The sequence below is a fragment of the Paroedura picta genome, chromosome 3 (assembly GCF_049243985.1).
Source record: "Paroedura picta isolate Pp20150507F chromosome 3, Ppicta_v3.0, whole genome shotgun sequence".
Lineage (NCBI taxonomy): Eukaryota > Metazoa > Chordata > Lepidosauria > Squamata > Gekkonidae > Paroedura > Paroedura picta.
The window spans coordinates 76,945,549-76,970,648 of record NC_135371.1 but is presented as its reverse complement, the minus strand read 5'-3'; the positions used below and the strand labels follow the sequence as shown (position 1 = coordinate 76,970,648).

General features: G+C 43.1%; 2 protein-coding genes and 1 long non-coding RNA gene across 15 annotated transcripts in view; 1 reads left to right on the top strand and 2 right to left on the bottom strand.

The window, feature by feature from the left end:
* FAM114A2 (family with sequence similarity 114 member A2) overlaps positions 1 to 1,693 on the bottom strand; it is a 53,589-nt gene extending 51,896 nt beyond the window's left edge. Inside the window, exon 1 of one of the 2 annotated variants that reach the window (XM_077326480.1) lies at positions 1,560 to 1,693. The gene's annotated coding sequence lies outside the window, so the exon portion shown is untranslated. The remainder of the gene's footprint in view (positions 1 to 1,559) is intronic. The other variant, XM_077326481.1, reaches the window with a different exon arrangement.
* MFAP3 (microfibril associated protein 3) lies at positions 1,578 to 22,237 on the top strand. Of its 12 annotated transcripts, XM_077326487.1 has the most exons (7): positions 1,989 to 2,148; positions 7,621 to 7,735; positions 9,859 to 9,928; positions 10,051 to 10,201; positions 10,357 to 10,444; positions 13,337 to 13,789; positions 17,335 to 22,237. In XM_077326487.1, the coding sequence occupies exons 6-7, from the start codon at positions 13,507 to 13,509 to the stop codon at positions 18,084 to 18,086; spliced, it is 1,035 nt and encodes a 344-aa protein (XP_077182602.1). In that variant the 5' UTR covers positions 1,989 to 2,148; positions 7,621 to 7,735; positions 9,859 to 9,928; positions 10,051 to 10,201; positions 10,357 to 10,444; positions 13,337 to 13,506; the 3' UTR covers positions 18,087 to 22,237. The 12 variants fall into 12 exon arrangements, with proteins under 12 accessions (XP_077182607.1, XP_077182606.1, XP_077182603.1 ...); XM_077326488.1 differs by lacking the exon at positions 1,989 to 2,148 and adding an exon at positions 1,593 to 1,730 and having other exon boundaries at positions 9,859 to 10,201; XM_077326484.1 differs by lacking the exon at positions 1,989 to 2,148 and adding an exon at positions 1,748 to 1,804 and having other exon boundaries at positions 9,859 to 10,201.
* LOC143832286 (uncharacterized) overlaps positions 22,233 to 25,100 on the bottom strand; it is a 23,795-nt gene continuing 20,927 nt past the window's right edge. The window contains exon 3 of the long non-coding RNA XR_013229182.1: positions 22,233 to 23,751. This is a non-coding gene — a long non-coding RNA (uncharacterized LOC143832286). The remainder of the gene's footprint in view (positions 23,752 to 25,100) is intronic.

The window sequence follows — 25,100 nt, the reverse complement described above, 5'->3', positions numbered from 1 at the left end:
CGAGGAACCCCTCCAGCTTTGGATTTCCTACAGTCTGGCTCCATAAATGCTTGGGGAATTTGGGGGTATCCGTGCTTGCTGAACTCAGGAGGCCAGAGCAGAATGCAGAAGTTGCTGGTTCAAACCTGCCTGTCTCCATTTAAAGGAAAGCTGATCTTGGGAAGGGGTCCCTGGACGCCTCTCCCTCAAAGCCTGGCTCGCCTTCCCCCCTTGCTCAGCCCCTGTGTGACTGTCTTCGGTATAAGTGGCTTCCCCAGGCCTGGGCAAGGAGGGAGGCGCAGGAGAAGCAGCCGATGGGGGGGGGGGCGTTGCTCCTACCTTCCCACACGCTCTCCCTCTCTCCGGAGCAGAGCAGACAGGCGTGGGGGGTGAGGAGGAGCTGGGCAGCCCTCTGCCACCAACCAGGAGAGACAAAGGACGATAATATTCGGCCTTTAAGAAGCAGCGATTCAGTAAAGCTTCAACCAGTGGATCTCCCTGCAACCTTGCAGTTTTCTCTGAGGATGAGAAGCAGCTCTCGAAAGGAAACTATAAGAACAGGCAACTGTTCTTCCAGTCGCCCTTTTTTCAGCTGGGCTTTAAAAAGAATTCCCTTCCCGCTCGATGTATAACTTTGCACAGATTATCTTCCCCTCGGGTTTTAGGGGAGGGGGTTACCCACTGCATAGAAGCCGGCTCGGAAGCATCAGAGAGGGCAGTGCTCGGGAAGGGGAGGAGAGCGGGAAGGGCAGGGCAGGGCAGGGGGCGTGAGTGAGCGAGGAGTTCCCGGGGGCTCGTTGCGCTCCCCTCTCGCCCGCGCTGTTCTTGCTCTCTGCGATCTGCCTGCGATCTGCCTTGCCTGGGCTCCGGGAGCTGCCGCCGCCGCCGCCGCCAAAAGAAGAGCCTGCGTTGTGTCCTGGCCCTGCTGCCGATCGCTACGCAGGTTTGGAACGCGCGGCTGGCCAAGAAACAGCCGCCGAGCCAGGCTGCCCTCCTCCCACAATTGGGAGGTGCGCCGTGGGCTCCGCTCCGGGGCCAAGGCCCTGTCGAATAAATACACCTTTTGTACAGTACACTATGCATATGTACACTAAAGCACAGTGGAAATCAATCAGACAATTAATATGCTAGGTCAGGGGTCTTCAGCATGGTGCCCATGAAGACCTCCCCTGGAACCCATGTCAAGCGTTCTTAGAAAGTAAGTGGGCCAGGTGCAGCTTTACCCAGCATGGCTTCTGATTTGGTTAACAGTGCAGATTTCTAAAAATGTTGCTTTCGCACAGCAGCCATCACAGCACAAGGATCTACCCTGTATGACTAAAAGTAATCTTCAGCATCCATTTTGTAGGTGTCTCTACCTCTTGTGGGGTGAGATGCAATCCTCGTTTGACATCTATATCGATGGGGGGGGGGGAGAGACACGTTACATTTCCTCCAGCCATCCAAAACAGCATGTTGAGACACTATTTCACATCCCAGCATACAACTTGCACGTACAAATATAGACATACATGTGTATATACACATATATAATACGATAGGGACAACAATCAGCGCCCCGCCCCCCTCCGGAGTCTTACCGGCGAGGCAAGCTCCCGCCCAGGCCCTTTCTCGCCAATGGCAGCCTCGACCACGTCTCAACCGCACGTGAAAGTGGTTCCTCTGCACCACAAAGACAACCGGAAAGAGAGGAACCAAGCCGGAAGAACGCCATGCTGCCAGTGGCCGCGTCGCTCTTCCCTTCCCGTGAGGTAAGTTGCACATGCGTGGTGAATTGAAACCGAAGGGTCCTAGAAGGGACCTCAGCGGGGCGAACAAAGCGACGGTAAGACGGGACGGGGGTCTGATTGTTGGGCGAAGTGACCAGAATAAGCTTCTTGTGCGTGTGGGCAACGACAAGTTGTCAAAAGCGCGAGTAACGCAGTGAGTGGGATATTGACCCGGGTGCAAAGCCGTGAGGTTTGCATTATAAGAGGGAGGTCATTATTATGTGAGTGCTAATAATACTTTTCCCTTCTTCCCGAGCTAAGCACAAGACTGTGTTAACTGTGATGAAACAAGTGAGATGCAAGGGCTGCTAATTGTGTGATGCGAGGTTTCTGCTCCTTAAGTGAAGACATGTGAGCTGGGTCAACCAGGACAGCCTCAGGCAGGCCAAGACAGAACCTGGTGGGTTATGCTTGGGTGAGCACAGCCTGGCAGAATCAGGCTCGGCCATGTGTGCATGCTTGTGGAGCTCGTGAACAAATCTGCTTTTCAGGCAGAGTTGCTCTTCAAATGTAGTTTAAATGATTGACAAGATGCTAAGTATATGAACGCGGGTATAGGTATAAATGTAAGGCAGGGAAGAAAGAGAATCGCTGCAGTTTGCTCTTGAACTGGCCTTCCTGGCTAGTTGATTCCCTTTGGGTCTTTCTAGTTCTAATTAATTGCTAAAGTTTTAAAAGCATTGTTGTTATTCTGATGATTGAAAAGAGAGATGCAGTTCTGTTTTACCTACACTAAAAAAAGAAGCAGTGTCCACAAGCAGCCCTCAACAAAAGCTGGCCAGGCAGCACAGATGGGTTTCCTCAGGAGGGATGCAGTAACTCTTGGGGGCCTTCTGTGAAGTTTGCTGACTTTTAACACCTCAACACAGTTTGCCAGACTAAGACTTTGTCTTTTAGACCACTATGATAGTGGTTGGTTTATAAAGCTAGTTTGACATTTGTCTTTCACACAAAATGGTGTAAGCAGCTAAGCTATCACTTGTGTATATTTTGACAGTGTAACTTGGTCTCTTTTTAATCCAGCCTTGTTGGGGGTAATTAAATGATCCATCAGATAACTCAAAAAACATTAAATGCAATTTCAAAGTAGGGTATATAGCTTCTTCTTGCTTAAGGTGACCAGATTTCAACATTGGTAAAGCGGGACACCATTGACCGGGGGGGTTCTTGATTAAAAATTTGGTCTATATGGAGCAACAGAAAGTTTCATAGAATGCATAGAACACAAAAATAGTATTGTATATATAGTATATATAGTATATTTTAAAATTTCAACATAAGTACAATTTGCCAGGTGCCCCCAGATGTCATTCCAAAAGTGGGACAATCTGGTCACCTTATTCTTGCTGCCTCTTCATTCTTTGGTACAACAAAGATGTGGAGATAATACATACAGGTCTCTTGATGATACATTCTGATGCTTTATAGCAGTGGTCCCCAACCATTTTATCACCGAGAACCGGTCAATGCTTGACAATTTTACTAAGGCCCGTGGGGGGAGGGGGGTGACCACTGCCCTAACGCTCTCTGACTCTAGTTGCTATGGTTATGTCTAAACATCCCTTCAAAATAAGATTGCCACAAAAAACGAATATAAAGAGTTTTTGAGAAATGTTCTGGTATAAGATTCAGTTTGAGGAGAGGGGTCTTTGGAGGGGGGTTGGCATGTACAATAAGACTAATATGTTTAATAGTCCACTCAAAATAAGCACATCCACAAACTAACCCTTCTTCTAAAATTTATGTTGAAATTTTAACTGGCCAGACAGACTTAGCCAAAGGGAAGCAGGTGTGTTTTATGTAAAATCAACTTCCCGTTATGAATAACTTGGAATCTCTCCTAGTAGCTCATCTGGGATTTAGATTCCATTTTAAGTTACTTCTGATACATGAAATCTCAATGCTGGTGGTTCAAATGTCAATTTTGATAATCCTGTCCTGGGGATTGGAATAATAGTTTCCAGAGTGAAATGACATTCCCTGGTACCAAATAAACGGATCTCAGATTGGTATGACAGCTTTCAGAGAGAAATGGCAGTCACTGGGATCATACACACTGCCTTGGGATTGGAATTTTAAAAAAAGAGTGAAATGACAGCCCCTGGGAATCAGATGCACTCTTCCCTGAGATGGCTCAGATCATCCTGTGCATGGGGCTGGACTAGATGACCCTCGAGGAACCCCTCCAGCTCTGGGTTTCCTACAGGCTGGCTCCATAAATGCTTGGGGAATTTCGGGGTATCCGTGCTTGCTGAACTCAGGAGGCCAGAGCAGAATGCAGAAGTTGCTGACGGAGCTTAAACAGTTCCTCAGGGCCTGCAAAAAGGAGCTCCTCCACCAGGCATTTGGTTGAGACCAGGCACAACCAACAGCGAATGAAGGGCCCCCGCTCCCCCCTCCTTCCTCCCAGAACTCCACCAGAGCGCTTTGGACCTATGTTGCTTTCGCACAGCAGCCATCACAGCACAAGGATCTACCCTGTATGACTAAAAGTAATCTTCAGCATCCATTTTGTAGGTGTCTCTACCTCTTGTGGGGTGAGATGCAATCCTCGTTTGACATCTATATCGATGGGAGGGGGGGGGAGACACGTTACATTTCCTCCAGCCATCCAAAACAGCATGTTGAGACACTATTTCACATCCCAGCATACAACTTGCACGTACAAATATAGACATACATGTGTATATACACATATATAATACGATCGTCCTCAGTCTTGACTGCATGATGCAATAAACAATAATCTGATACTTATACATGGGCATTCTTGATTTCATGGCATGTTTAACAATATTTGCTTAGGGTCAAATAATAGGCTTTCAGTATGTTTGCATGAGAGGTGCTAGGTCAGCTCTAGCAACAGTGGGAAACTGAGGAAGTAACAGTGGGGGTAACTGTCAGCAACAGTGTGATGTCTCTTCTGGGCAAACATGGAAGTGATATCATGCCTGATTAGGAATCAGCAGAAACTATAACAAGGCCATTCTGCAGGATCACCCCTAGGTTCAGATATTCGTTTGAATATGCTATTTGAGAGCTTTTTAAAAGAGAAAATTCCAATTGTGCATGCATATTTTTCCATTTTTCTTTTATAATGGTTGTCTAAACATTCTTCTAAATTACTGACAAGGAGATGACATTATTTTATTTTATTTATTTATAATTGGATTTATATACCACCGTTCGCCAAATGTTCTCACAGCGGTTCACAATAAAATATAAAATCAAAGTTAAATCACATAAAATCACATAAATACCCCATTATTACAATAAAAAGATGGCATTATATTCTATAACTTTCCCCACTTTCCCCGCTTGTTCAAAGAGAGGTCGGACATTAATTCTGTAAGAGAGAGAGGAGACAAAGACTGGCTGATGGATTAGGGATCTTGGATGGAACCTGGGCTCTGCCCTGGCCTCAACCATATGCCTGGCGGAAGAGCTCTGTCTTACAGGCCCTGCAGAAGGATGGTAGTTCTGACAGGGCCCTTAGCTCCTCCGGAAGCTCATTTCACCAGGTTGGGGCCAGGACCGAAAAGGCCCTGGCCCTGGTCGAGGCCAGGCGAACGTCCCGGGGGCCCGGGACAGTCAGTAGATTCATACCCGCAGAGCGGAGAGCCCTGCGGGGGGCATAAGCAACCAAACGGTCCCGCAGATAAGTAGGACCCAAGCCGCGTATGGCCTTAAAGGTTAATACCAACACCTTAAACTTGACCCGGAAACAGACTGGTAACCAATGAAGATGATGGAGTACCGGCTGAATATGGGCCCTCCATGGTGTCCTAGTGAGGACCCTAGCTGCCGCATTTTGTACCAGCTGTAACTTCTGGATCAGAGTCAAGGGTAGGCCTGCGTAGAGCGAGTTACAGTAGTCTAGTCTGGAAGTGACCGTTGCATGGATCACAGTGGCTACGTATTCCAAGGTCAGGTAGGGCACTAGTAGCCGAGCCTGGTGAAGATGAAAAAAAGCCATCTGGGCTACTTTTGTGACTTGAGCCTTCCTGAGATAACCTTGCTGTCTTATAGTATATTGCCTTTTCTGCCAGTTCAAAGCTATTTCTAATAAAAATGGATCTTGGTATCAAATAATTAAAAAATTAGAATAATCGTAAACACTGATCAGAGACCAAAAATGAAACTATACACATCATCAGAAAATCTACTCCTGGCCAGCTATTTTTTTGTGATGATGTCATTCAACATGAGGAAGGATGATACAGCTCCTGCTCTACAGGGTAGCCAATTACACAAGAATAGGGTTGCCCCAGAAAAGGCTCTTGTTCGAGCTGGTACAAACCTAGCCATCCTCAAGGAAATGATGGAAGGAGTACTCTGCTGGAAGGAACAAAATAATTGTGTTGGCTCCTATGAATCAAAGGGATACTTGCTGTCTCTTATCTGACTTGGTTTCAAAAGATAATTGGGAGAACCTGCAAGGAACCAAAGCAGGTTACGTCATTCTCTGATCCATATCATCCTACCAACCTTGTAAGTAGGCTAGGCCAAGAATTTCTTACTGTCTTGCAGTCATTTGTTGAGCTTTTAAGGCAGCCTAGTGATTTGAAACCAGGGCAGAGTCTGCACTTACTTTGTTTATTCCATTGTCAATCCTGTTGAATTCAGATCGATTTGAACTTGGGTCTTCCTCTCCCCCCCCCTCCATTGAAACAGGAAAGGGTTCTGGACGTGGTTAGAGTAGTTCAGAATGGGGGGGGAGCCAAGCCTCTTTCTTTCTTTTCTTGAAGGGGGGGGGGGAAGAGGATTGAAGAAGGCAGAGAAGGGAGAAAAAATTCAAGACTGACTGAAGTTAAGAGAAATTAGGGGCTTCTCCTTTAAGGCAAACTTGTCACATGACCACCTTTTGCCAATCAGGTTGTCTCTACCACGGAGCCTGCTTTCTTGAAATATTGAGCATTAAAAGCACTCTAAGCTATCACACAATAAAGATAGGGTCACTCTGGATCAATCCTTCTTGCTGCAGAAGGAAAATTTAAATTGCCCAAAATCAAAATGGAAATCGCATTCTGTGTAGACAGCAGGGACTGAATCGACCTGGGATTGGAATAAAAGCTCCATGCAGTTTATACTCAGGTCTCCCAGATAGCAGTCTGGAACTCTGATTACTTCACTGATTTTCATGGGCTGACTGCTGTTGAACAGTAACAAGCAGCCAGGTCTGGATGAGTCATGCAGATTGTATGCTGTTACCCAAAGGAGAATGTCTCCTTGATTGAAATGGGAATTAGGTGTAAAATGGAGAGAGAGTGAGATGGAGGGATTTACCACATGTATATACTAGGGTCCTTATAAGAAACTCATGCAGAGACTAAATTGAAAATAAAATCAGGTGATCTTTACTGGAAAACACATTTAAACTTAACACACTTTCATGCCATTTAAACTAAACACACACAAGAAAAAAACAGAGCTAAGGTGATGTGATACAGGCTATAATTTGAGGTGGAGAGAAATTATATCTACTTTCAGATGTGTAGAAAAGTCTACTGAACGAAACAGAAAAAAGCTGGCCGGCACCTTTTGGGATGTTTGCAGGATGGTCAGTTCATAGTCTGATGAAGAGTGCTTGCACTCAAAAGCTCACACCCTGAATAAATCTTTGTTGGTCTTAAAGGTGCCACTGGACTCTGATTTTATTGAGAAACTAAAATGTTTCACAGTGTGCCTTAAATATACGGTTTCAAGTTTGAAGGCTCAGGTTAGGCTTTGTAGTCCCTAAACACATGAACCTGGTTTGATTGCAGGTATAAAGAAATATGTTTATCTTTATTTTGAGTGGGAAAGCAAATGGTGAAAATCTAGAGGCTTCTCAAGATACAGAGGTGGCAATCTTCCTTCCTTTCTGCTTCAGGGACCTCATGAGAAGGAAGGACTCCCTGGAGAAGAGCCTAGTGCTGGGAGCGATTGAGGGCAAAAGAAGAAGGGGACGACAGAGAATGCGGTGGCTGGATGGAGTCACTGATGCAGTTGGTGCAAACTTAAATAGACTTTGGGGAATGGTAGAGGACAGGAAGGCCTGGAGGATCATTGTCCATGGGGTCGCAGTGGGTCAAACATGACTTCACACCTAACGACAACAACATATATATGCTGCATTTTCTGATGGTTCAAAGAGGCTTACAATAAGAGATAAACTCTTTTTCAATTTAAAAGCCAAAATGGCAACCCCAAATTCATACTCTCTCAAAAACCTGAACATGTTGTTGTTGTTAGGTGCGAAGTCGTGTCCAGGGAATCGCTTGCAGTTAGTCCTCTCTTTATCCTTGTGCAAAGATAAGTTCTGGTGGTGGGAGGAGAACGGGACACAGGAGGTGTCCTAGGCTGTTGACATTATAGCTCTGGACTATCCTCTTCACTCCAGCAAAGCCTGTTTTGCTGAGCAGTGAAGCAGTTGGGCAGACAATTACAAGTAGAGGAAAACTTGACATGAGTGTGACCAAACAGACAAAAGTGTGTTAACATTGCCCACTCCATGGTGATGCTGGCACTGAAGCAAACTTAGTTGTCTGAGTATGTGTGTGCAATACCATCTAGCAGAACTTTTCTAGGTGGTGAGAGGACTCTTATTCTAGGCCCTTAAGGATATGGACCTAGAAGATATACAACCCTGCTTTGACTATTTTGTAAGGCATTTTGCAGATAAAATTTCTTGCATCCATCATAACTTAGATTCCATTATTGAGACATTTCAATCTCAGGATGCCATTGAAGCACAGTCTAATCCTATTTGTATGGATGACTTTCAGTTGCTGAGGTCTACTGAAGTGGACAAACTGCCCTTCATATCTGATACTGTTAAACTGAGTAGGGCTGGTTAGATGGCTCCAGGAGGCAATACATGCCTCTCTGTAGAGAGTGTAGCTTTGAAAGTTCTTTCTTTGTTTATTGGACCTGAAAAAATTCAGGATTTCTGAAAAATCCCAGATCCAAATTCTTTGCTGGTACTGGAATCAAGAATTTTTCAGAAATCCCAAAATTTGAGGGGAGGGGGGTCTTTTATGGAATTGTGTTTCAGGTTCCCAGAATATTTGCATGCAAATAGCCCAAACAGTTAATATAAGCAGATAGAATGTATTGAAAAGGAATTTTAGGAAAGTTACAATACAAAATTAAAACAGACAGCATGAAAAAATAAGAAACGAGCTAGCTGGGTTTGCTCAGTTGGTCAACCTTCTATGTTACCTAGCTGGCTCTCCCCCTTCCCATGGTTGCTGCAATTCAGCTTCCCAGGATGCTGGTGCACTCCTTATCCAGGCAAAAGTGTGTTTCCCTTACTACCTCCCAGCAGCTGCATTTAACCTTTGACTCCCCTGCCAGATGACCATCCTGAACCAATTGAGATCCCCTTGTCATTGAAAAAGCCAGAACTCCACTTGTGTGTTTCTGCACCCCTCCCCTCCTGTCTTCACTGGCAATCAACCCAGCTGCTTTATGAATTAAGGCTTTGATGCTTCTGCATCTGGAGATAACCCCAGCACTCCCCAGTTACAGCTGATCTCCATATCTAACACCTTGCATACTAAAGGACAAGAGGAAAGACTTGGAGTAATAAATGTTAAATCCAAATGGCAGTCAAAAAGATACATTCTTCACAGGGTCCAAGGAACACAAACTAAAAAAAAGGGGGTTAGGAATTGCACACCTCTAGTTTTTTATATCATCAGCCATGGTATCCTTCTCAAGAGGCATCTTAGTCTAGCAGTTCCGGTCTTACTTGGCAGGACAATTGCCAGAAGTGGTGCTAGGGGACTCCTTCTTGTTCCCATGTTGTTTGTGTTGTGGGACCTCACAAGGATTCCTCTTCTCTCCTTTGCTGTTAAATATTTTTATGAAACCACTGGGAGAGATAATTAGATGATCTGAAGTGAGATGCCTTTCTTCCAATATGTAGATGACATCCAGTTCAGTTTTCTCTCAACAGCTGAAACTCTGAAAATCCTTTTGACAGGTACCTGGAAATGGTAATAGGACAATGAAAGACCAATAAACTTAAGTGAGGTGCTGTTGGTTAAATCATATTGATTCATGCTGTGATTACCTCTGAGTTAGAATACTGTAACTACATGAGATTTCTTTTGAAAATTGTCAGAAGCTTCAGCTGGTCCAGAGTACTGCAGCAGCAATACTGTCAGGGGCTGGATGCAGGTGTACTATTAAAGGTAAAGATATCCCCTGTGCAAGCACTGGGTCATGTTTGACCCTTGGGGTGACGCCCTCATGGCAGACTCAATACGGGGTGGTTTGCCAGTGCCTTCCCCAGTCATTACCGTTTACCCCTCAGCAAGCTGGGTACTCATTTTACCGACCTCGGAAGGATGGAAGGCTGAGTCAACCTTGAGCCACCTGCTGGAATTGAACTCCCAACCTCATGGACAGAGTTTCAGACTGCATGTCTGCTGCCTCACCACTCTGCGCCGCAAGAGGCTCTTCAGGTATACTATTACCATGTGCTAAAAAGTATGTACTGGGTCCCCAGTGTTGGTTTTTATCTTCAAAGCTCTAAATGGCTTGGGGCCAGGATATACTGTCCTATACTGTCCAGCCCGCCATCTAATGCCTTCTTTACTCTTTGTCCCTGTCTTCACAGGTGTCTGGACTGTTTCAGTGGTGACATCCTATCTGTAGAATGCCCTTTTCACTGAAGCTTGCATGGTGCTTCGTCTGCTGTATTTTAGGTGCTGCACTGAAACTTTTCTTTCTAATCAGGCTTTTAATTAAAGGGGGAATATTTAATGCAATTTTATAGGCTGCTTTGATCATGAAAACTGGAAAACTCATGTTAAGCTGCTTCGTGTTTGATGTCATGTGTGTCATGGCTGAGTTATTAATGCTGATGTTAATTAAGAACATTTATGGTTTGATGTTTTTATTATTATGGTTTATAAACCAGGTTCTCTAAAATTGCTGTGTAGAAATTTGTGGAATAAATCTGCTTCCCTGTCCTGTGTGAGCCCGACATGGGAAGCAGGACTGGTAAGACTTCTTTGCTGGTGATACTAATGAGCTAGGTAGACTGTTTTACAATAGAGGGGGAGAAGTTCAAAATTCTTGAGGTTTTTTCCTCTTATACAGAGCACATAGACTTACTTTAAGATGAAATCAGAGTCCAGTAGCACCGTTAAGACACAACAAAGATTGGGGGATGTGGCCAAGATGTCGTCCTGAGAGGATTGCATTGCAATCACTGAAGCCTGACAGGGGCCAATTGTGGAAGCAATTGGCAGAAAAGAGGAGGGGTACGCAAACCCCACCTCACCTTTCTACCCAGGAAGTCCTAGGGAACTCTTGGGGCCGTTTCCAATCCTTTAGGGAGTTTATCTCCCCGGATTACAGGCTGTCAGCATTTCGGGTCAAGAGGACGACTGCCATATTTTATCTTGGACTAATTTTCTAAGCTTGGAACGACCAGCTGATAAAAGCCTGCATTTTTCCTAGAGTATCTTTTTTTTTCTCCAACTAGAAGAGAGCAGAAGTCTGAGGAACGCAAAAAATGTGAGTGTTTTGCTTGGTCTCCGCTCCTTCAAAGATAGGCATTCCAATTTCATTCCCCCCCACCCCCCGCTTTTCGCCCAAACTAATTTACAAGAGAATTCTTTCTTTGGCCGGGAGGCAAGCCAGCTAAATACACTCGCTAAAACGGACAATGAAAGAGCTTGAGAATTTGTTAATGAGAGCGCAGGGGAAGTTTCTGAAAGAACACGGAGATCAGCTGACAACATACCAAAATCCAGGTGCCAGACAACAGAAGTGGGAGACAACATTGGAAGCAGAACCACAAGCTAGGAGCACTAAAATTAAAGACGTCCCAGAAGAACTTGGGAAAACAGATCTAAGGAAGGAAATTACAAAAATCCTGGAACACTACGTACAGGAGGAAGAGATCCAGATTGATAAAGTATACAGAGCCTACTCAAAGGCGACTGCAAGCAAGAATCAAGCAAGATACTTTTTTGGCCCTGACAGAAAGGCGACCAGAAATACTCTATACAGGAACCATCAGGTGACACTGCTGAGTGGGGTGGATCAAGAAACACAAATACTTCGAGACCCGCAAGCAGATACATCATGGAAAAGAACACAATTTCATTTTCTGCGACCACCTGAAGAATGTGATGAACAGTGGAGCATCCACTTGGCTTCCTGTGGGAAAGACAGCAGCAGTAACTCTTAGGTCAGGGCCAATATATGAAGGGAACTGACTTTATACTACCTAAGACAATAATAGAATATATTCTTACAACAGATTATACTCTCACATGTATCAACAATTACTTTGTTAAGAAAGATGGTAATAACTTCTAGATTAGGATTAATATGTGATGGGAACTGAATATGTATGTTAAAAGAGGATGGCAAACTATACTTTCATATGTATCAATAATTATTTGGTTAGTTGATTGTCTTTTTTTCTTTATAATTTAAGCGATGGGAATTGAGCACGTACGTTTCAAGATAAGAATGGATTGTGTTTCTATATAGATTAATGATTACTCTGCTAGTCGGCTGTTTCCTTTTTTTCTCTCCATTTTTTTGTAAACTTAAGAAAGACAGCAGTAACTTAGGTTAGGACTAACAAGCAATTGGAACTGACTATATTTTTTTGAGATAATATCAGAATGTACTATGTATGGTATACACACATAGACGATGTATAGACTGTGTACTAATAATTATTTATTAGCTGGTCGTTTTTCTTTTTCTCTCTTTTACCTTTCTGGAAATGCTTTACATAATAACAAACAATAAAATTTCAGAAACAAACAAACAAAAAAGACAGGTTAGATTAAAAAAAAAAAAAAAGACCCAACAAAGATTTATTCAAGGTGTGAGCTTTGGAGTGCAAGCACCCTTTAAGATGGTGATTGTACTTAACGCCTGCTCACATCAATGTCAGAAAGCTGCACTTTTAAGACAATAGTTTGATTGCTAGTTATTTAAGGGAGTGGCAGTCCCACTGGCAGTCTTCAAGCAAAGGTTGGATACACACTTTTCTTGGATGCTTTAGGATAGCGATCCCCAACCTGTGGGCCCTGGACCACCAGTGGTCCTTTGACTAATTGGAGGTGGGCCCCGAAAGATGCCTCCCCCCCCCCGGCCCTTTACTTCATCCCCCGGCCCTTTACAACACACTTCAGGTGTCATTGTCTCCCATCACTCCCAGATGGGACTATCTCATTGCAGAGAAACAAGCTCAGGGTTCCCATTGATTTGTCATTGTCATGAGTTAATATTTCCATGAAAATGTTCCTTATGTTCATTGTTGTGGCGTGTCTGTATCTTATTTTGAAGGGATGTTTAAACATTACCATAGCGATCAGAGAGCGTTAGGGCACTGGTTGAGAGTAGAGGAGTAAACTACCCCCCCCCCCACTGGGCCTCAGTAAAAGGTGTTGAGTGGTCCCCGGTGATAAAAAGGTTGGGGACCACTGCTTTAGGATGCTTTGGGCTGATCCTGCGTTGAGCAGGGTGTTGGACTAGATGGCCCCTTCCAACTCTATGATTCTATGATTCTATGAAGGGTGATATAGCTTTGTTAATAATTTTTACTTGTGTTTTTAAATTTTCAGTTGAATTTTCTTTTTCACTGGTTAACATTAAAAAAGAAGCCCTGAAAATCTCTGTTGATGACTCGTCAGCATCTTCACTGGTGTCCAGCATAATGCAGATGACTTCACTCAAATAGTTTGTCTCAACTGTAACAGTCAATGTTAAAAGTTAAACTTTCCTTTAAGCTTCCATGAAGCTCAGTTGCTGCTTGTGGATCCTGATTCTTGGGACTCATGTTCTTGCTTCAGAAAATGTGGCCTCCAACCTGACAGTTACATCTGGATCAAAGACCCTGCCTGTCAATGCATCAGTTCTTTTCATCTCTGAAGCCTTGGCAAAATCTGTTGTACTTCAGGATATCATTGTCAAGGAGGGGAACTGTGCTTCCATTGAATGTAAGCTGAATGTTAGTCAGTATGATTCCATCCATTGGTACAACTCAAAAGGATATCTGCTGAAACAGGATAGAGGAGGTAAGAGATATTGGTTGGGATAATTTACCTGGTCAGGTGGTTGGCATACCTTCAAAGGAGTCATGAAAGGAATAATCTCTTCCCCCAAATTCTAGCTGGTAACAGTGCTTCTATTTGTTTACTGCCTTTGTAACAGTGCAAGATAATGGTTGCTTTGCTTTCTTAACTGCATTCAGCACTGTTTTTGGGGAAACTGAGCAGTTATCCAAAGATCAGTTTCATTTTACAGAACTATTTTGGTTCTAGCAATTAAAGGCAAAAGTATTAAAACTGGAGAACGTTAGCAAATAGGCCCTTTATGTCATGTATAAGTACATGAATAAGTACATTTGTGTTGCTGTTAGCTCTGAAATCAAGTACTGTTAAACTAAAGTGCCTTCAAGAAAAATTTAAAATACTTTCAGACAAGGTCTGTTGTTCTTTGATCTAGCACATACTTTCCACTCTGGTAGGGATGCAAATTATGTCTGGGATACTAGACAATCAATGTCATTCAGAGTTGATACTATTAGATTGTATTGAATGGGAGAGTGATGCTATGCAAAAGTGCTGAAGGTATCTGACAGCACTATCCAAAGATGTACTGGAAAGAAAACGCAGTAGATTTCAGTGGAATGTTAGTTAACACACACCCAAAAAGGTTTGTAAGAAGAAACAGACATGTTGTCAAAGGTATGCATGCCTCTTTGGGAAAGTAGCTGAGCAGAATTTGTGTTAATTATTTTTTAACCTTTGTGCTCAAATGTATGCTGCCGTCAGGAACAGAAATAAGTTTAAACTTAAGCTGTAGTTTTAATCATCATCATCATCATACCACATAACATTATTACTAGCTTCAAAGCCCGTTCCTAAGAACCGGCCTTGAAACGGTCCCCTCCCCTGGCCCCTTGCCAAGCAGCTTAAGGTGGCCTTGGGCGGCAGCTCACAGCCAAATCAAGTGGGCAGCTCGTTAGCAGGGCCAGGAGAGAGCTTAGCAGGCAGTCAGCAGGCCAAGAGGCCCTCGTTAGCAAGCTCTCCACCACGACCCTTTGCTCAGGGCCCTCTCTCCTTACCTGCTGCTGGCTCCAGGCACTGAAGCGTCTGAGAGCAAAGAGGCTAGAGTCCAGGGACGGAGAGCGGGAGCTGCAGAGTCAGGGCCAATCAGGGCAAAGCTGGCCACACCCTGATTGGCCCTATTCTAATTTGGACACCCAGACACGTCCAACCCCCTAGGCTATTTAACAAATATATAGAGGAACAACAATGGATAAGGATATTAGATTTATTTCCCGCCACTCCCAGCCAGCTGGCCTGTGGCAGGTCACAAACAGTCCTGTGCTCCTGCCTCCTGAGAGGCTAAGTGCCTACCACCTCTCCAAGCTCCCACCAAGGTGAGAAAAGCCACTTATGCATATACCACCTGACCACCCAGAATTCTCTGCTAGCCTGCCTCCCATCGGAGCAAGAGAGACCACCTCACCGACCCACACTCCTTGAAATCCTGCCTTCCTCCCAGACTATGGAGGGCATTTGCCCATTGTGCTGTGCAACTGGCTTCCTAGATACTTCACCCGCCTTCTACTGGAAGAGCCCTCTTGCTTTCATCAGGATTTCTAAATTTTGCTAAGGATTGCTAAGGAGAGCCAGTTTGGTGTAGTGGTTAGGAGTGTGGACTTCTAATCTGGCATGCCAGGTTCGATTCTGCGCTCCCCCACATGCAACCAGCTGGGTGACCTTGGGCTCGCCACGGCACTGATAAAACTGTTCTGACCGAGCAGTGATATCAGTGCTCTCTCAGCCTCACCCACCTCACAGGGTGTCTGTTGTGGGGGGAGGAATGGGAAGGCGACTGTAAGCCGCTTTGAGCCTCCTTCGGGTAGGGAAAAGCGGCATATAAGAACCAACTCTTCTTCTTCCTCTAAAAAGAGGGGAATGCTAGAAAGATTCACAGTCCTTGTTGTCCACTGATCACTGGCTCCAACCTGGGATCTCAAAAGATGGTTTGAAGCTGGTTTATTAAGCACACATAGTCTTAACAATGATTTTGCGTGTTGTGTGAATGCAGACATCCTGGCTTCTTTACTAATTGTAGTTAGTAAGACTGAAGGTGATGAAACCAGCTTTTGTAAAAATAAACCAGGGTATGAGTGATTGCATTAAGGCAGAATCCTGATTTCACAAACTAAGCATAGTTAATGATTTCACATTATGTCTTTAAGGTTTTTGTTTGAATGCCCACTTTTTTTTTGTACAGTTCAACTTAAAACACACTCACACAATTGCCTGCTCTTGCCACCATGCAGTTTTTTAAGCTACATGTGATTATTAGAATGATAGTTGTCCTGCTGCTTTCCCATATTTAATAAGTGCTATTGGCTGAAGTACTTTCTTCATTTTGAGAAGCAGGAGAAAGGGGAGTACCATGAGTTTTCTACAATGTTAATTGGGAGAATAGAAGGCCCTTCCAAATTGAACCGCTATGCTTTTTAAAATGAATGGATTTGCCATTTTGTATCATTTTCTATATCCCTATAATCTGTAATCATGTACATACCTTCTAAGCATCCTTGAGATCAGAACAGCAAGAACTAACTTTTAAATTGTACATTTGTGTACATTTTTTGTAACTCATTCTTTTGTAACCTGTTTGGGAAAGCAAAATGCCTCTGTGATCAAAGAAACACGACAGGAAACCCTGTTCAAGTAGTATTATTTCCGGTCATAAATATCACTGGAAGGAAACTGGATGTCTTAACCAAGGATAGGCATAGATTGGAAACGTTGAATTATCTTTAGATAAGAATACTATCAAGCAAATTCTTGGATGCAAGAAGGATTTTATTTTAAGGTAATGCATACCTACCTAAGCATTGCTTCTGCATGGATATGTTTTATATCCTTGTATATGGAGTAGGAATAGACTAAGAACAGCTTGATCCCAGCTGTGCATTATTACTGTTGTGTAGCCGATTACCACGAGCATCAGAAGGATAATATTGGGATGGGGTGGGGGTGAGTCTTCAGGGCTGAATCAATGACTTCTATCTTTAATGGATGGTGTTGTGATAGCATAGGTTACTTTATTTGTTGAAGTAAATAAAGACACTTGGCCCTGATTAACTAATACACCATCAGATCATCAAATACTTTTAACTGGCAATTTTCAAATACTTTTAACTGGCCATTTGTGTTCTCCTTAAGGAGCTGATCATGGGAATACTAAAGGTATCCCCTGTGCAAGCACTGAGTCATGTCTGACCCTTGGGGTGACGCCCTCCAGCGTTTTCATGGCAGACTCAATACAGGGTGGTTTGCCAGTGCCTTCCCCAGTCATTACTGTTTACCCCCCAGCAAGCTGGGTACCCATTTTACCGACCTCAGAAGGGTGGAAGGCTGAGTCAACCCTGAACCAGCTGCTGGGATTGAACTCCCAGCCTCATGGTCAGAGCTTCAGACATGTTGGCTGCTTTACCACCCTGCACCACAAGATGCTCTGTATATTTGTATAGGAACAGCATAATTTGTAACCATAACGTTACCATTTATTTTCTTATTTGTATCTTTAGATGGAAGATGGTTGATCTTGGACAGTGTCCTTAATATCACAAGTGTAACCTTTGGTGACCGGGGGCGATACATTTGTGTTGCCATTCATGAAAATAGCACTTCGTATTATTCAGTCACCCTCAGGGTGGTTTCCACATCTGGGGATATGGGGATCTACTACATGATCGTCTGCCTGGTTGCCTTTACTATCACCCTGATCTTAAATATAACACGTCTGTGCATGATGAGCAGCCACCTCCGCAAGACAGAGAAGGCCATCAATGAGTTCTTCAGGACGGAGGGAGCTGAGAAACTGCAGAAGGCCTTTGAAATTGCCAAACGCATCCCTATCATTACATCTGCCAAAACCTTAGAGCTGGCCAAAGTTACCCAGTTTAAGACAATGGAATTTGCTCGATACATTGAAGAGCTTGCCAGAAGTATACCTCTTCCCCCATTAATCCTCAATTGTAGGGCCTTTATGGAAGAAATTTTTGAGGCAGTGCGAGTTGATGACCCCGATGAAGTAGGAGATGTAGTCAAACAGACCCAGGCCCTTAGTGCTCAAGAGGGGCTCTATTCCTTAAATCCAGAAATGAAACGCAGCAATTCACCAGCAGGGGACTCAGATGATGGTTCCGTAAATGATCACGGCAAGGAAATAGCTGTTGAGGTATCTGTCCATCTTCAGTCTGAAGCACAAAGCATCGACACTGTTTCTCATGACAGTGTCCCCTCCATTCGTTCTGAAGAGTGTGCTGAATCCAAGTAGAACAGCAAGGGCAGATGTATGAAATTCACATCTGATTGCTTGAGAGCTTTGAGGATACAGGGAAATCAGGAAAAAGCCACAGTCACAAATGCACAAATTGGCCCTTTTTAAAATTCCTAAGGATGGTGCCAAAACAGCAAACATTTCCTGTAATATGTGTGTACTTCTAATTTAAAAACCGGGTTCTATGAGGCTGCATTTAAATCATCTTTAGCAGGAACTGTAATATAAATATTACTAGGAGAATTTTATGCAGCCTTTGTCTTGATCTCTGATAATCTTAAATTCCATCTCAGAAGAAACAAACAAAAAGTTAATATGAAGTTCATATTAACTCTTATGAACTCTTTTTCTCATTGTTGCAAAGAAGCTTAATAGTCAAAACATACCCAGACTTTAATAATTTCAAGTTGTCGCCTGCCCATGAGAGACTTCAGCATGGCTGAATTTCATGATATGTGCTACAGGGAGAAGAAGAGGTTATAGTTTTAAAACCTGCCAGATCTGTCAGTTTTATGTGATTGTGTATGTTGCATTCAGCTGCAGTGCAAGACTAAGAGAATGGAAGCCTGAGTGCAGATTTTGGCTTCAAAAGATTTCATTGCAGCTAGTAATTTAAATGTGGTGCTGATTGCCAAGCATTTTAACCCAAAAGTAGCTTTTTCTTGCTTTGAATTTTTTTGGAAACAGTTCACTGGCTGAGATACCAAAGTTATCTGAGTAATATGGGGAAGGCAACAGCTCCTGAATTCAAGCATTAAGATCTCGTTGGCAGGGGGAAATCCATCCTCAGTTTTCTGAAGAAGTTAATAAAAGAAGGAAACATTGAGTAGCTTTAGGGCCCACCTAGATATTACACACCAGTCATGTGTATCAGTCAGCTGCCAATCTCAAAAAAAATTAAAGGCAGCCTTTGGTGCCTGCACACAACTTTGGCTGCTTCCCATTCAAAATTGTCCTGCCACAGCTGTGTAAGAAAGGTGACTTGAAGTAGGAAAGGGGTGTGGGGGTTGAGCTGTGCTTTCCTCCCCACCACTGCTTGCTGATACCTGAAGTCTTTTACAGATAAACTTTCAGTAGTAAAAAAATCCCAAAAAAACCCTCTATCCAAGGCTGTTCTTCTGTGTGTCTACTGGTAACCGTTCGTCTCGTCCAAGCTAAGTTCTTGAATGCCACAAAGTGCAATGGACTACCCCACCACTCTGATGCTGCTGCTTGACTGGAGCTGCCCATTCTGCAGAATGAGATGATAAGAGGCGTCCCATTTCAGATTATGTGAATGGGGAACAGAAGTTCTGAGCATTTCCTCCACATTAGCCATTCACACACATCTAGGCACAAAACAAGCATGCTGAAGCCCTTGGGATGTAGCTTTTTTCAGACTGCAGAGGTTTTTGACATAGGGAGAAATTCCCAAAGAGATGCAGGTGCTTTCTGTCATCTCATCAAGATACATGTGTGTAAACCATGACTCAGTCAAGCTGTTACTGCTTGTTACTGGCCCATGACAACATGGAGAGCACAAGAGTTGTCGTCTGTGACCCTTATCATTGACTTGGCCTGAATTGGGGATTCCTGAAAGCAAAATAAGAAACTGAATATGAAGACGGCACAATGAACTCACATTTTTTAGGTTTCCTTAATGGAAGAAATATGATTGTTGGCCATTTACCTGACCGTCTTAATGGCTCATGTTTCATTTTGTGTTCTGAAGCAAAGGGTTAGGATTATTTAGGTCCAGTTTTCTAGCACTTGAATGCATCCTTACTAGCTGCGGTTTTTACTCACTGAGACATGGAAATCAATGTAGACTTCTGCTTTCCCTATTTGTTGCTTTCTCATTCTCTTTAAATCTCGAAACTGTGTTACTGATAGCATTTTAAATTCAATGTAGGCTTATTTTATGTAAAATGTGTCTGCGTTCCCCAAATTAATTATTTTAAGTTCTAGAAACATATTGCCATATATAATTTTAACAAGTTGAAAATGGGAGTAGTATTTAATTTCCCACAACTCTCTGCCATTTTATTCTTGAAATGCCATTTGAACCAACAATCACTAAAGGGAAACAAGATGTTCAAAGCAGTAGGTGACAAACATTTCTTAGAAACAGGGATCATTGGCAGCAATACATGTGACACAGATAATGTGAGCAAATAATAATCACCTGGCCGTATTTATCTCAAATCTGTTTACATAAATATTTCTTAAGCCAAGCAGAGATGCTACAGGCATCAACTTGGCAGGGAAAATAAACTGTCATGCATTATTATGTATCATAAGAAATAAATTTTGCCCTTATGAAGACGCTCTACATAGCAAGGTTACCAGCTGATGACCTAGCGGCCCTGCCTATTACAACTCCCAGTGAAGAGTCTGTATGCACCAAAGATTTGTGGCCCGATGCTCCAGTGGCCCATTCTCTTGCACACCAGTACTGCTTGAACTCTGGCAGGATTCTTGCTTGCTCCAGCGCTTGAGAATGTGACCTGCTGTTTTGTTGCTCATGTATCCTGTTGGCTCACCTACCTTGTTCCCTACACCTCTCAACTCACAGCTTTAGTGGCACTGCCTGCTTCTGCTCTTAACTATAGAGAATGTGTCATAATTTCTCTCACATAAGCTAACTCTGCTACCTAGGCTTCATTAATGTGAGAGTATTGTTTGGAGAGGCTTGACTCATGTTATGTTGTGAGAAAGAAACAGCTTCCTGCATCTGAACAGCAGGCAGGGCACAGGACAGTCTTTCACTGGTCTGTGATAATGCGGCATTAGCCATGTATTATGCTGAATGCTGTAATCCTAGTAGACAGAGCACTGTGTGCATCCATTACTAGTTGTATTAACTGCTTGACTGTTTAATCATGTGCTTTGTGTATTAAGAAAAGATTATGCTTAGTATGTTCTGCTCTGGAAGAGGCTAAACATTTTGGCTCCCACTAAAGTGCCCACAGTTCCCCTTGCAACTGTGAATTTCATAGACCATACATTCCGCCAAATGAATCCTTCTGCACTGAATGTTTTGAGTATCTTTATTCAGAGCCTGGTTCAGAATAATTCTGTTCTGTGTGCTAACTGGCAATAATGACAGTGATTGAATGCCAGGTGGATTCCTAGGCCAAATAATCAGTCTGGAGTGTTATAATTGCTCCTTTTAGCATTAATATTTATGAATCTGGATAATATGGAGTTCTGTATATACCGTGCTGACATAATTAGCCACCAAGTTTTCTTCTATAATATTGTTAATAGCGGACCAGTGATGTCAGAATGGTGTGAGGGATCTCTGCAAGGCTGTGCTACAAGTTCTTTTTCATACCTGTAATGTCTCTGTGTTTCCTTTTATATGGAACACAGATGCGCCTTTTTGTCCTGAAATGCTTTGACAAGAGGGAGTTTAAAAGAGACAACAGAAGCCAGACACAAGCCCTAGAAATAGATATGGCATTCTCCATTGCCACTCAGCAAGGCATTTTTGTCACCTCAATTCCGATCGGCCATCTTATATTCATTTAATAAAATAATAATTTCAGGATAAGAACATGGGGAGGCTACAGTTCTTTTGAAAATAACATTCATCGACAACATAAAAAGATATAGGACCCAACCCTGTCTTTGGTCAGTGTTGCAAAGGCAGGACTAATGCATATATCTGGTAGCTTTTTAAACTAAAAATTATTAGAACCAGATGCATGATATAAATGTTGTGGCATATGGAGTTCCTAACAAACTACAAAATTATAATATATAAGAGAGAGAGAGAGAGAGAGAGAGAGAGAATATTGATGGTGTTTGAATTTGTGTGATGCCGTTAACTGATGTCATTATTCAGAGGATTAAAATATTCATTGTAAATGAGAGCAGAAACGAGTCAGTCTATAGAAATGGCTGTTGCCCAGTGGAGAAGCAATTTACCTGCACAGTTTTCTTGGTTTCAATTAATGTCTGTTGAAAATCATAAGATGTATTTCCCTAGTCTTTGGTTTTTACAGATCATATCAAAAGTTACTTTAACTGAAGTATTGTCTAAAATGACACAATTTGTATTCTGGAATCTGCAATGTCAATATTCTCTGTAACAGCATAGTATTTTGTACTTTCATATAAAAATAAGCTGTGTGTTTTCTCCCAGAATAAAGTCCATTTAAAAAGCTTGTTGTTCTGATCTGACATTTCCTATCAGAAAATAGCATGAATATGAGTTGTTCAATGACACGCTTATGAAGAGCTTGCTTTATTCATGGCCAAGAAACCCATCATGCAGGCAGGGTTTGCTAGGTTATTAGAGAGTGTGTCCATCTTGTAAGATCTTTATTGTGTCATTTTAATCTCTGAAGTACCATGGCCATCACTAATAATTCATGTTTTATGCCAATAAAGGTACTCTGAATCTAATAATTCATGCCAAGTTCAGAGACAAGTGACTGTTGAACTATTGAGCTTCAGGGACTGTCTTGGCTATTATATCCCAACAATAAATGTCATTTTACTTGCTTTGCCAAGCCAATCAATATGTGAAAAAACAAAATCTAATATATACTCCATAAGAAACAAAAGGTCAATTTTTAATCCAATTAACCCTCAGCAGTCTCTATAGCTATTAGAACAAATAGGTATCTGAAAAGTAGTCAGATCTCTAGAACATCTCTGGAATGTATTACAGGGGCTGCGAGTAGGCCAAATCATAGCTATTGCTGTGTTAATGACACACACAAAAAGACATGGATACTTTAAAATGTGCTTTCTTTCCCAGGTTGTCCCATATACATATTTTTGACTAGATGAGGAATCACACTGTTTCTAGGGCCTCGCGAGGAAGAGGTCTACTGAAATGAAAACGAGGAAGGAAGGGAGGGAGGGGGACAAAACCCAAAAACACCCCAAACCACACACATTTACAAATTTTGCATATCTTCATCCAGCTGTACCGTCTGGAGTTTGGCGAGCCCCTTCTTGTCCGTTTCCAGCTCCTCGCAGATGGCGTCCACCATGCTGCTCATCACGTACTTGGTTTTTGAATCCAGCATCATTAAGGCACTGGCCGATTTGCTGTCAGCCTCAGCCAAGAAGTTGTCCTTGAGGTGGGGCATCGACTGGAGGAGGAGCCACTGCTCTCTGACAAAGCTGGGGTGGATTTGTACCAAGCTGTTTTCGGGATGGTTGCCGGTGGTGGTGCCGACCTCTTCTAGGGACGGCTGCATCGTGGAAATGGACATCAGGTCGTGACTGGCCATGAGGGGGCAATTCTGAAGGGTGGCGTAGTTGGCGCTTGCTGACAGAGATGACGGTCGCCCCGCATGTCACAGGGGACGGCAGGGGCAGGCTGTCCGACACGCCGGAGCCGAGCTCTTCGGCGTTTAAGAGAGCGGGTGGCGCGAGGGAAAAATTGGGCGACAGCGTTACGTTGACCAATGAAGTGGTTTCAGGTGGGAGGCCCCCGCTGGGCAGGCTGTCCGAAGGCAAGCTCTCGTGCAGTTGGCCGTTTTGACCGAGGGACATGATCTGGGAAAACACGAGGCTGGGTTGCAGCCCTTCCTGCTTGACTGGTCCGACGGCCTGGCTTGAGTTGGGGACAGTATACACCACAGCACTGGGGGCGAGAGAGCTGAAAAAGACCTTCCCCTGTTCTGCGGAGGTAGAGTCGCTGGTGAACATCTTTTAATTCCTTAAAAGATTGTTAGAGTTGGATTAAATAGTGGTCATAGTATTGAATGAGATTTTCTAAGTTGTCAGATCACAGAAGCTCAAGCAACTACTGCTTCCTGCTGTCTAAGGAATTTTCTCTGAGTGCCATGTATAATGGCATCATTTATTTATTATATTTAATTGTATATATATATATACATACATACATACATACATACATATCTCAGCAGATCTTGTTAGTGTTTGGATGGGACACCACCACAGAAGTCCTGAGTTACAACACAGAGCCGGTCCATGGCCTATCACCTCTGAACGCCTCTTGGTTTGAAAATCCTACCTACAGGGTTCCTGTGACGTGGTTGTGACCTGAAGGCACTTTCCACCTCCACCATATCTGCATATGAGAACTAGGGCTTAGATCCCTGGAAGTATAGCCACAAGTGGGGGGACATGCACTCACAGAATGCAACTTTCTTCCCCTTTCCTGCAAGAACCTAACACACACACCTTGAAAAATCAGGGGATTTCTGGCTGCTGTGAAAGGTTTCTGTGAGTTCCTGTCCCTTTGTGGAAATACTCCATTAGCCAAAGAAAAACTTTAAAAACATATGCTGTGGTTTTAGAGGATGTGCATATTTGTTGCAGCAGGCATCATCTTAGCCTTCATGCAGAAAGGGACATCTCTTGTAAGGTGGTGCTCACCATTTAGAACTTCATAAGCACTAGTGTTAAAAATAAGTTCAGAAGCACAATATCTGCTGCTTGCATAACCAGGGTTTACCAAGACCTTCCATGCCCCTCCCTCCCGAAAATCCCCCATTTCTGAAGTTTCTTTGTGGTTTTGCATACAGAATCAAGCACAGCTTGCTAAATATAACTGCATTGTTAATCTTTTCATTCTGCTTTTAAACATAATGGGATAATCCAAATCCCACTCTATGCATGACAAGAGAGGCAAACAAATTCTGGCAGTTGTAGCCCCTCACTCCTGAAGGAGTATCAATCTGTGGAGCCCCTGAATTTGATTTTTTGGGGCGGATGCCTGAATCACATGTAAAGCAAGCAGACTATCAACATACACCAGTTTGCATCCTAGTAGCTGTGTGGAAGCCCTTTAAAACTGACCTTAAAGCACTTTAGATTGAATTGGTTTATGTAGATATGAGGAGAGTTCATGATATATGATAAATTGATTTTAAAGACATTTAAATTACCAGGCTCTGATAAAGGTTACACACATGCCCACCCATCTGCCTGCACACTCCATATGGTAAAGAAGTTCTTAAGTGTCAATTAATCCATAAGGGATGGGTTGTTATTTAAAAAAAAGAAAAAGCTGTCTAGTGTTTCAGCAAACATGAGATTCAA

What these genes read in the sequence shown, in the direction of transcription:
- MFAP3 (XM_077326492.1), top strand. Translation starts at nt 13,507, where the DNA reads ATGAAGCTCAGTTGCTGCTTGTGGATCCTGATTCTTGGGACTCATGTT. An exon ending in GCTGAAACAGGATAGAGGAG is followed by an intron (nt 13,790 to 17,334) that starts GTAAGAGATATT and finishes TTGTATCTTTAG; the next exon opens with ATGGAAGATGGTTGATCTTG.